Source organism: Taeniopygia guttata, chromosome 1, assembly GCF_048771995.1.
Source record: "Taeniopygia guttata chromosome 1, bTaeGut7.mat, whole genome shotgun sequence".
NCBI classification, from domain to species: domain Eukaryota; kingdom Metazoa; phylum Chordata; class Aves; order Passeriformes; family Estrildidae; genus Taeniopygia; species Taeniopygia guttata.
The window spans coordinates 84583631-84595858 of record NC_133024.1 but is presented as its reverse complement, the minus strand read 5'-3'; the positions used below and the strand labels follow the sequence as shown (position 1 = coordinate 84595858).

Here is a 12228-nt window from a genome sequence, read left to right as displayed (position 1 = left end):
TTTGTCTCCAGAAGTGAAGTAAAACAGTGAGGAAGAATTTCACTGTCTAGAAGTAAGGAGGAATTTAGAGGTAAAGATATAGCTCTGGAAAAGCAGAAGTATAAGGAGTTAAGCTTTTGTGATGGGCCTTTAGCTATTTCCCACACAAGGACAGGTTTCTGCATTTCTGGGTGTTAGCCAAGTTAGCTTTCCCATGTCCTATATGATGAAATTCTTTCACCTCCTTTAGAAACTGTTCTTGACACTTTCTGAGAGTGTGTTTTCACAGCAATGGCAAGAAATTAATAAAACACATTCCAGCATATGCCACCTTAATTTCCCTAACAGTTGTAGTAGCAGTGAGGATCCAGTAACACCAAACCTTGGTACCTTGTAAGCAGACTATTTATTCCAGTTCCTCTACTGTTTGTTCTTTGTTAGATTAAGTTATGTCTGTATTGCAGGTATTAAATTATTGCACCTGTAGCTCAGTGCTTCAGAGGTGAAATTGTTTTTGGTGTATGAGCTGGCTCAGGTAAAGCTGACAGCAGTACCTATACTCCCTGTCACTCTGGAGCAGAGACTGGGCTAGTGTAGGCCTGCCACTACATGTCTGTCAGCTCTCCCTTTTCAAGATCCTGCTGTCAGTGCAATGAAAGGGGTTTTATCCATACTTGCTAAGTGTACCTCCGTGTACCATTTTAAATATGTTTTCAACAGCCTCATTATTTATTTACTTTCGAAATGATGGGTTATAAATTCACTCAATCATCATGTTTTCAATCAACTTGATTTGGCCCATCTGAATGTTCCTTCTGTGTTCTCTCTCATCCTTTAAAGATTGCCTATAAATTCCATTTACATTGCCTATAGTGGGTATTATGGTGCCCATTATATAATGGGAATTTTAAGAGTGGCCTGATCAGAATTATACAAGAGCAGAGGTGTTGGCTTGTCCCGTGAAAAACCATGGTTTCCAAAGGTGGGGCTGTGTCATTGGAAATGCTCAGTTATCCCAGACACCTTCCTCTTGGACATTTTGAGATGCAGATACTGAGGAAATGTGGAATAATCCTAATGTGATCAGCAAGTCCTATAACCAATTCCCTGCAGCTTGGAGGAAAGATTACACAAGAGCAGTGGTTATCTATGCATTTTAATCCTGCCTAGATTTAGCAAATAATCTCAGTATTCTAACAATGTCGTATGTAGGTCGAACGTGCTGAAGAAGGTACCTTGTCCTCTTCTTGTGACACCATAAATATTGAATATGAATATTAATTTTTTTCTAAAATTTATTTTCATTTACATATTCTTCTGTGTTTTATCAGAAAGGGAAAAGTCAGAGCTGATAAAGATGTTAAGTAACGCTATATGGTGATCCTCACATGGTTTCACTAGATACCTCTTTATCCAATCTCTCTACATTACTGCATATTTATCCTCTTTGGGTGTAGATAGCTGCCCCATTTTCACACCATGCAAATGTTTCACAGCACTCTGTGTAAGTTATATAATTTTGTAAATTATATCAAATGTGCTACCTGACCCCTGTTATGCACATCTTTTCGAACTGTGTTAATGCTGGATTTCATTTTAAAGATTAAGAGAATAAAGAAAACAAATTTGCCTGGCATTTTTTTCACTTCTGCTCAACTTCCAATCAAGTATGAACTATTAGTTTACACTTACTGCTTGGCAGTTCAATATGTGTTGAGCACCAGTGAGATTCCCCTATGCAGGTTAACACTTTTCCTTAGAAGCTGTCATACTAGATTACATTGATGTTAAATAACATGAATGAGGAGTTGGAAGGCCCTGCCATTCTAATGAATTATTCAGTTAGTCTCTGTGGACCAGGTATTAAAAATATCTGGCAATATCTAAGGTATCTAAAAATGGACTTTCCCTTCATGGAGTTTTTGTAGTGCTGAAATAAGGCTGGATAGTCAAGTCTGGAGCCTAAACTGCACAAGTGAGCTAAAACACCCTGTTTTCCTCGCCAGACCTCTGTATCACTCTGAAGTCTCAAGTATTGCCTTGCATATGCTGAACACACTGATGTTCATCAGAGTGATTCCTTTCCAGGTTTTCCTAGTAGTTGCTTTCATTACTTCATTATTTCTGGACTGTTTATATCAAGACAGATTTTTTTTTAAGTCAGCGTCTTAGAGAAGTGTTTTGAATAGCTGTAATAATAACAATTTTTGTAGTTAAATATCTTTTACAGGAACAAGGTTATGCTTTTTTTTTTGTTTTAGATTTCTAAAAGCAGTCTGTTAAACTGTTTTTTCTGAAAGATGTATATTCCTCACATGTATTCTTTTCCTTGTAATATCAAATACCTAAATAATTTGGATATCTTTTAACTTCTGAAAAAGTTCAATAGTCCTGATATGTTTGACTGAAGTAAAGGCATTTTCTTCTTATTTATGTAAATATTTTCACCATGTATGTATGTCTAATGCATTAAACACATTTAATGCCATCAGTGTTTCTTGCATTTCCTTTACAAAGTTAGTCTTGTCACTTTTTATGTCCAGATACATACACATACACACACACATATATATATATTTAGTAATCTGACTGGGCTATGTTTTGTAACTATTTGATGTGTTAATCAACACTTCTGCCTATGTTTCTGCTGCCTTCATGGGTATATTCATCTGTTACATAAGGAAGTAATTTGTCCTAAACATGAATGAGTATTGCCAGATACCAAGATGGATTTTTGTGCTCCCCAGGTTAATGTGGATTCAGCTACATGGCTTTTATATAGGTGGTTGATGAAACCTTGTATTCCCATATATTTCCACAGGCTTGTGGGCCCTATATGAATTAAGGGAATTTGGACTATTTGTGATTTGGTTTATGCTCAGCTAAAATATTTCTGACTGTTAAGAGGACTCAACAGCCCATTCCTGTTGGTCCCACTTGCAGAAACAGCATAAACAGAAGTGAATAAAGATTAAGTAATTGTGTTAGTTATTTAGCATATATTAGCTTCATTATTGTGTTGAAGTGAATTCTGCCTTATTTCTTCCAGAGCTACTATATTTGAAACATTATTATTTTGATGTGTATGCTTGCCACTCTTTCTGTGTTAGTTATCTCTGTGTGTTTATAAGAGAGAAAATGAAAGCTTGGAAAATTCCTGCTGACTGTTGGCTAATGATTCTTTGCCTTGGTAACTCAAATAATACTGTTTGATGTAGCGAGACCATTGATACTTAACTCTGTCCTTGGTTATTGCAATAACTGTTTTATATGTGCAATAAAGTAATGTATCTCTTTCTGTAGAAAAATTCTTCTATCTTTATATTTTTCTCTGTTCTGTAATGCCTAAAATCAATGTTCATTCCATATAACTTCCATGTCAATTTTCTAAAATGTGTATCTAGTAAAAAAAAAACAAAAACAGAAAAAAATTGACGTGAAGTATAGTATGATACACAGTACTACACTGCATTAGCAAATAATAGCTGCCAGAGCCAAAATCTCCTTTTTCATTTATAATGAGATGTGACTTGAAGCAATTATGTTGATAATTACTGTAACTGCCAATATGGGGTAGTTGGGAGACCTTTGAAAATGAACATTTTCTGTCCTTTTCTGTGGCAAACATAGTTTGTCTGAATTGGGTTCAAGAGTGGAGCAGCTGTGGCACCTGCCATTCTAGTGGATTGGCTGGATTTCCTGCAGTAGGATTTCCCATTTTTAGCACTCACTCATTTTCCAGTCTCATTTTCCATCTAGTCCATTCAGCATTTGGAGAAGGCTATCATAATAAAGCAGTGTTCCCATCTGTTGGTCATGGTTTGTTTAATGAGCAGTTGATGTCAATTCAGCTATGCCTGCATCTGTTCCTCACTGCAGCTGTCTGGGGTTAAGGGCTCCCCAACAGTGGCCAGATTTAGCTTTTGTCTCTTGGTATGTCAAGACCATGTTACAGCTTGGCCAGAAACATTCTGTCTTCTCTCAGGGCTGCCTGCTCATGGAAAGAGGAAAGTGTGCTAAACTCTCCATCTCTTTCCTCAAAAAGAATGAAACATGAGACAGGCAAGGAGGGAAAAGTGCAGTTCCATTGATTTAGGAGGCACGTTTGGGGGTATCTGAGGCCAGAGATGGAGGACAGTTCAGTCCAGATCCTAAAAGCAAGACCAGAGTGGGTTCTTTCAGCATCTTAGGAAGAAACATAAAGAGCCTGTGCACTGACTAAAGACAACAAACAGATTGTGAATTGTGTCTGATGGGGAACACTCATTTAATAGTGCAGCTTTCACTTTACTCAGGAAAGCAGTATGGTCACAATACCTTTCAGTATTTTAGTCTGACAGTGCTTTTGTACTGCAGACAGACAGGACACAGTCAAGAAATTTCCTGACCCTTACACGTGAACTCTAGATTTCTGTCTCTGAGGGTGCTGAAGAAGAATCAGAATGTTTCTTTGGTGTATGTAAGTGCTGATGGTGCACGTTTATTAGGCAATTTTCAAAGGCACACTTTTGATTTTTAAACTGCATCTTCAGATTTTCAGTGGTAGCTATGGGTGAAAATCACTCCTAAAACTAATTATAGTCAAATCTCATACTCTGTACGTATTCAATGTGTGCTGTTGCTTCCCTAACCTGTACATCATATCCTTATCCTTCTTTATTCTCCTGATTCCTCCCACACTTTTGTTTTCTACTACACAAGTGGTTTTATATGATCATTGAAAAGCAAAGTTTGAAGCAAAATAGAGTATATACTTTTGTTTACTTTGTTTCTTCCTATTTTATTATCTTTCATTCTTCCTCCAGCTTCTGGTCTTTTGTCATTCATTATGATTGTTATTATTTTGTGCTAGGAGGGTACCTAGTAGCTGGTGGTCTCACTTGATATGACTAAAAAGTGACTTTTCAGTGACCCTTCAAAAAGAAGGGTCGTACAAAGGCCCACATCGCCTATTCCCTATCCTCAGCAGTTCCTGGAAGACAATTCCTGAGTAGGAATAAGATCAAAGATTGGCCTGTGAATACATCTACAAGCTACAGTCTTAGAAATTGAGAATGCTTAAAAATACCTGAAAAAACAGACTGGTTTGAACTTCTGAGGAAGAAAGCAAAAAATCTTTATACAGAACTACTGCTCTGTTAACACAGTCATTGAGTTATTTGTTTCATTATAAATTTCAAGGTGTGTTTGAACATCGAAGCTCAGGGTGGGTCAGTGTGTTCTCTCTCTAAAGAGTCCTGGTTCTCTCCTAGCGTAATCCCTCTCCATTTCATCATCCTAGTGTTCATCGAGGTGTCAAACTGCAGTTGTTGAGAGCTTCACCTTCCAGCCCACTGAAGTCTCCCTGATGCTTGCACAGTGCAGCTGTAGGAAATTCTCCAGAGCCAGGTAAAAGCAGCATCCCCAGGGTTGTTGGAGTCAGCATGGAGCAGCGAGGGGGGACAGGACAGCCTCAGCACCACTGCACAGAGCAAAGGCAGCCACAAGAAGGGTGCAGGAGGAAAGAGCATGGGAGGAATGGATGAAGCTGCAGATAAGAAAGGTTTTAAGACTGTAACAGTGAAATTTTAGTTCTTTAATAAAAAATAAACTTATGAATGAATATTAAATTATTTATGAGTTTGCAGACTTACTTTGGAGGTATGAAAGAGAAATAGCAGCAGAGGGTCAGCTGTGCTGTTGAAGAATATCAATATCAGAAGATAAGTGAATGGACATTTAAAAAATTCTCAAGCTTGACTCTGCAATTTCCAGGTAGATGTGTGCATTTGTCTTTACATCTGAAGTAAAGGGGTGTTGAAAAGATACATTTAACCAAATAGAAATCGGTGGAAAATTTAAGTATACATATGTATACACTGTAACCCAGTGGTACATTTATATTGGGTGTATTCCAGCTTTTGTGGTAGCCAGTTTGATCACAGATCTTTTTTGTATTCCAGATGCATGATATGTTTATAACTGGGTCTGACTACTAGGATATTGCTCTGCTTTGATATAACAATAATATCTCAGGTCTTCTATTTTCCTTTATTACCTCCTCTACATTTTGATTCTTCTATTTTAAATGCCTCTATCAGAAGAAGAATATTCTTAGATTAATATTACATTCTACATTACATTCTGAGCAAATTAGCAAATATTAAATATTGCTGAATGATTAAACAAAGAGGAATACAGACAAAAATGAGAATATTCTTGTGCAATCATTTAAGAGACAGTATATTAAAAAATATTTCTATAGTCAATGGAGGCAGAGTCTTTGAGGATACATTTACATATCCCTTGAGTGCTTCCTTTAGGCATGTTTCAATTGCCTGCTCTAGGTAGCTAGTTCAGGTGTACGCTTGGCCAGGAAAATCCTACACAGTGGCTGTTCAGATATTTCAGGAGAACTCTGGTTTCACTGGAGATCAATTTTGGGAAAATCTTGAGAGTTTGATATAAAGTTTGTGCAGCCAAAATAACCACGGGAGCCAGGATAGTTCAGTGAGGATGGGAGAGAGAGTGTGGAAATTTTTGCCTGGCCTGAATTAGGGAAGACTCAAACCCAGGAGAAACTGAAATGGCCATCAAACCTATCCTGGAGGTTGCAGTTTGCATAGCTCATATTTCCTTCTGTTCTTTCCTTCATCATATCCTAGAGCTTTCTCTTGGAGAATGGAGCTGGCACTCACATGGAGCCCCTGGTTACAGGCTGTCACTGAGGGTCTTTTCTACACAGTGAAGAGATATCACTATACCACAGCATTCATGAAATTTTAGGACAGGGCATCTGGAAAGAAATACTTTACTGTGGATATGAACATTTCATTTTGTGCAGGAAATGGCACTACCAATGGATGGGAAAGCCCCATACCTGATGTAGAGAAGATATCCCAATTAAAAGTTTAGATGTCTGTTTTATCCCCAAGAATAGCTATCAATCACACAGACTTTGGAATCTACCTGCTCACACTTTTTGAGGAAGAAGTGTCTCAATCAAATTAATCATTGACATGATCATCTCACCTATGTCTCTTGTGATTACTGTGTGTTTGAGGCTGAGCAGGTGCAATTTCAATGACATGAAGAAAATGGAGTGAGGGCCAATTTTGTATGTAGATACTGTTAAGTATGTGCAGATGGATTATGTGCCATCCCACAGTGACAAAGACTTGGAACCCCTTTCCAAAAAATGGCTGAAGAAACTTACCTTAGTATTACACTGGCTGCAATAGAAACTTGTGAGAAATACAAACAGGAATGTTAGCACAGGACCAAAACTGTCAGTACAGGTAGTCTGAATGGTTAATTCTTCTGCATAAAGGGTGGCCATCAATCACTATTGGTTACAAGTTAAGTTTAAAATCTGATGCATTATAGAAATACAGATGGTGATGGATGAGTTTCCTCTTCATTTGTTATTAAAGATTCATTGCACTATTCAATTCTGGATGTGCAGTCTGACCTCAAGAATCCCCGGTAATGGGATAACATTTATTAATTTTCCCTGCTGTGACCACCAGACTTTTTCCTGCCTGAGTTTGATCAAATGTTTTGTTGCATTGCTTTGCAGTGAGCTTGGGAATTGTTAGGATGATTTATTCTTTTCATTCAAACATTCCTGTTAGTGCATTTGCACAAAGTGAGCTCTGTCCTGAGTTCCACACCCTGGTGCAGATGTATAGGAGGTTATGCTTTCATATGCTTGTGTCTGTCCTCCATCTCTTTTAAAAAGAGAAGTAGTATTATGATGGTTTGCCAACAAGATGAATTTTCCAGATTTTTTAGATTTACCAGATAGCTGAGCCTAACTAGGAAGGCCTAATTTCATATTCTGTCAAGGGAGCATTACCAGACCATCAAAAACCCAGGTTGCTGCTTCATCACACCGGCTCACACAAATTGGCAGACGTGGGGTTTGGGTTGCCAAGACTATGCTCAGACTACTTCTTTCTGGTTCTTTCCCAGCTACTAAGATGGCACTTCTACTTGCTAAAGAAACATAGCTGACACAGAAAAAAAAAAACCAAAAAAAAACCAACTAAACAAAAGCCCCCAAACAAACAAATAGAAAATATTCACCTGCATATGTATTCATCATTCTGGATCAAGCCTTGGACCCAGGGGTTGGGACTCAGCCTCTGGCATTCAGCTCTGCATGAAAGGCATAAGAGAGAACACCTGTTAGCTGTCCTGTTGGTACCAGCTGTTAGAATGGCAGGAAGCTGAAAAGTGTTTGAGCCTGAACTCCTTTAGAAAGTCACCAGTAACCTCCTACTCAGTTGTGAAAATGAGAAATCAGATCAATGTCCTATATTCTGAGAAAAAAGGGAAGCTTCATGGAAGCTCATATAACAAACTTGGACTCAATCTGCACAGCTATGCAGTGGACCATTTCTTCCAGGGCTGCTTCCTTGCTTGCCTGGGGCTTGGCTGATGCATAAATACAGCAATGCTGTGAGAGAGCACATAGCTCCTCTTAATCACACATCCCCATGGCCCTGAGTGCTCTAGGGCCAGCTGTAATCCTCTCCTGTTGATAAAATGAGAGTGCTGGCATCAAAGCTGAGGTTTTCCTCCAGCTGGGAGATGCTTCTCCTGGGAAGGGGGAGTGCTCAGCAGAAAAGGATGCAGGTTTATGTTGCGTGCCCTTGAAAACAGAGCAGTTAGTGATCCCAGTCCTCCCCACACTGGCTCTGGAGCTAGGCCAACAGCATCAAGCAAGTGCTGTCCCTGCCCAAGCTATGAGATAAGGTTTGCTGATGCAGCCTTGCTGCTTCTGCACAGACACATCTCAACTCGGTTCAGTGGTGCCCAGGTTCCAATTAACAGCAAACATGCTTTGGGGAACACTGTGTGAGGGATGATTTCAGCACATTGTAAGCTCAGTCTTACAGGGCTGTAAGAAAAGGTGAGAAGCAAACAAATACAAGTACATCTGTGGCCTAAAGTCAACACCAGCTCTTTTTGCCCAGTTCTTGCACTCCAAAAGCTATTAAGGTTGGGGTCTCAGCAGTGGCAGTGTCATCCCTTCCTGCGAAATTTGCCTATCTCTCAGTCCATAGCAGGTTTAGAAGAGGTATTTGTCCATCTCCAGTGGCATTCTCTGCTCCAGTTTCCCTGTCAGGTAACTCAGAGCTGAGCATTACAGCCTCCAAGCAGATGCCTCCCTGCCTCTTTTCCACATAATCTTTCATTGCTTGTGGGTTTTGAGGAGAGGACATTGGGAAATTTTACACAGGCTTTGGCATGTAGTGACAACTACCTGCATGCACTGATCTTGAGCTCAGATTTGTGACTGTAAACTGAGTTTTTGCTACATCAGACAGTGATGAGGAGAATGGAGATCCCTGCACATCTCACCTTTGTTTTATGTGGTATGTATGCAGATTTTTTTTTTTGCAAACAGCTCAGTCAGTCCCCTGAGTCAACCAGAAGCCACCTGGCAGTGGCTGTTGCAGCACTGATGCTGCATTGATCAGCCCAGACAGGAAGCCTGCACTGGTTTAAGACCCACTCTACAATACTGGTGCTACACAGCTGCTTGTGGGCTCAGAGTTAATTTAGAGCTTGGGTGCTTGTGCTTGGAAACAGAATCTGGGACAGCAGTAAGTAATAAATATTTGGGGATGATGACTTTTCAAGCCCAGCATTCTCCCCAGACAGATCACTGACATGACACCTTCCTTGGAGTGTCCTGCCAGCCCCAGCCTGAAGGCACAGCCAGTGTCGCTGCGCTCCGGGTGGGTGCTGCTGCAGCCTCTGGCTCTTCGGGCCTTGGAGCTCTGCTCCCCTGCTGCCTGGGACGTGTGGGACTGTGCTGGGAACGTGACAGGGGGTCCTGGGGGGAAATGGTCTCCTCACATGCCAGAAATCCAGAGAATCACCATCTCCCCATGCTCTTTCTAATACAACATGCTGTGAATCTACTCACTTTTCATAGACGAAATGGAAACCAAAGTCTTTAACCAAGAAATGTATGAGTAAATTCAGGCAATGCAGTGAATACAGATGACAAATATAGCAGAATTGATTTTTGTTTTCTTTCTACTATACTTCATGTTTTCAACCTTCTCCACCTGTCTGCAGAGCCTGGTTTTGTACTGAAAGTATTTTCATGCATAGTGCATTTGTTTACCACCCGCAGATGCTGCCTGTTTATTCTCTTCTGCTGTTTTCATTGATCTAACATGAAAGTCACCTTGAACTGAAAGAGCTTTGCCCTTGCTAGGTGTGCAAAGTATTAAAAGATATAAATACAAGCATACAAAATACAAGGACTAAGCAAGTTCTTTAGGGATTACTGTTACAGGAAGTCATGGATACTGAATCTGAATTGTCCATAAAAAGGCAAGATGCTCTTGGATTTAACAGATAGCTCATAGAATGGTGGCAGGCTAGATACCAAGGCAGGGTGTGCTATATATGTTACACCTTTCATTATTTATCTTGGTCATTTTCTTCCTGAACAGAAACATATTTTGGTAAATACTGACCATTTTTTACTTACATCTTAATGGGTGACATGGGGTAATTTGCATGTAGATAAATTATAAGATATATAGCACCAGAGAAAATTTCTTTCACAAGAAAATTCCTGCCAGGATTTACCATCAATCTTTATTTTATGCTTTACAGATGAAGGAAACTCAGACCCTTCCTCAATAAAAAACACTTCAGCCTAACAGCTTTGTATTGAATGCCTAAATATCTTCTGCATGTGAATTTAACAATATGTTTCCAGACAATTACATTGTGAGTATGCCTTCAGGGCTAGCAGCTGAGTGTTGGCCTGCTTGTTCCCTTAATTAAATATATGGCTAAATGCATTCAGCCATGTTAGCTCTGGCTGGGATGAGCAATGCTGTGCTTGCTGATCCCTTCAGTTCTGCCAGCCCTTGTGGTCAGAGAGCAGCTACACTCTGGCACTGTGTTTTCAGCCCCAGCACAAAAGCTACACAGACTTCCTTTGTGTGCTAGAGGATAAAAATTAATTTTCCCTGCCTCTTCTTTCTCATTATGGAATCTTTAGCTTAGTTCTGGCTGTAAGAGGAGCAGGATATTGCAGGTTTTAACTCCAGAGAGAAATAGGTTACACTGGAAAGCTTCAGGAGATGTGCTTTTTAATCGGCACAAAACAGCAAAGCCTCAATATTTTCCATGGTTGGTGGCAAGTTTGGGAACCCTTTCTCTCATAAATGTGTGCCATTTTGTGCAGGATGTCTGATTCACCAAGAGGAATTTTCCTAGTGACAAACTGGCAGCTGACTAATAGCTTTTGGTCCTTTTTTCTCCCTTTTCCAAACCTACCCACTTTGTGTTGCTTTAAGAGATCAATACAATCAAATGACCAGTTTGACCAGTTCTGACCGTTGCCTATACAACTGGGCTGCAAAAGCCTTGAAGTTCACAGCATGCCAAAGCACTGTACACAAAATTACTTACCTCCCACCAGTGACTAAACTCTTGTTCCTGTATAAATGTGACCTTGTGTGTACATGGTTTGCAGGTGCTTTGCAGTGGCAAATACTTTTTAACTTCAAAGAAGTCAGGGAAAAGCTGAGAGGACAAGGCCACTCCTGCACAGAAACCAGCAAAGACAGAGCTCAGAATATTTATGCAGTGGCTCTGGCAAAATAGGTAATAAAGTTTTATTTTACGTTGTATCTACATGCACATCTATTGCTGTTTGGCTTTTTTTGTTTTTTTGTTTTTTTTTTTTTAATTAGACTATGAATACTTCTACAAGGGCTTTGGACTCCTTACAAGCTGTGTGAGCTCAGTGGCACTGCCCTTTTCATCTTCCCAGCAGTGGCCCCAGAGAAGTGTGAGGGCTTGTTGTTACAGGAATGCTGGACACCAATGCATGTGACTTCAATTAATTCCCCATAATAGTTACCTGGTACTTACAACTGTACAATACTTTTAAAATGTGTCTCATTTGTGATGTTCATGAGGTTTTATGAACTAAAATGTACATCGAAATGTACAAAAAGAGAGTACATCTGAGAGTCAAAATCTAAATGCAAGCACTTGGTGTGTGTCCAGGACACATATTTAGCATCTAAGTGAATAGAAAGGGAGGAAAGTCCCATGATTCAGGATTTTACGTGTGATGCTCATAAATGCTGTAGCCACAAATATATTTCCTGAGGCCCTCTAAATAAATTAAGGAATTGAAAAAATTTCTCTATATATTCTTTCTCTTCAAACCCACAGAATTGAAACAAAGAGAAGCAAGTCCAGCTGCCTAAACATCAGTCC

The 12228-nt window shown here is 39.6% G+C and overlaps 1 protein-coding gene across 1 annotated transcript in view; it reads left to right on the top strand.

Annotated features, from left to right (window-relative positions):
* Window positions 1-3287, top strand: part of VWA3B (von Willebrand factor A domain containing 3B) — a 62798-nt gene extending 59511 nt beyond the window's left edge. The window contains 1 exon segment of the mRNA XM_072932356.1: window positions 2-3287. Within this exon segment, the coding sequence (XP_072788457.1) occupies window positions 2-177 (176 nt within the window). The 3' untranslated portion in view covers window positions 178-3287.
* Window positions 3288-12228: the final 8941 nt, after the last annotated feature.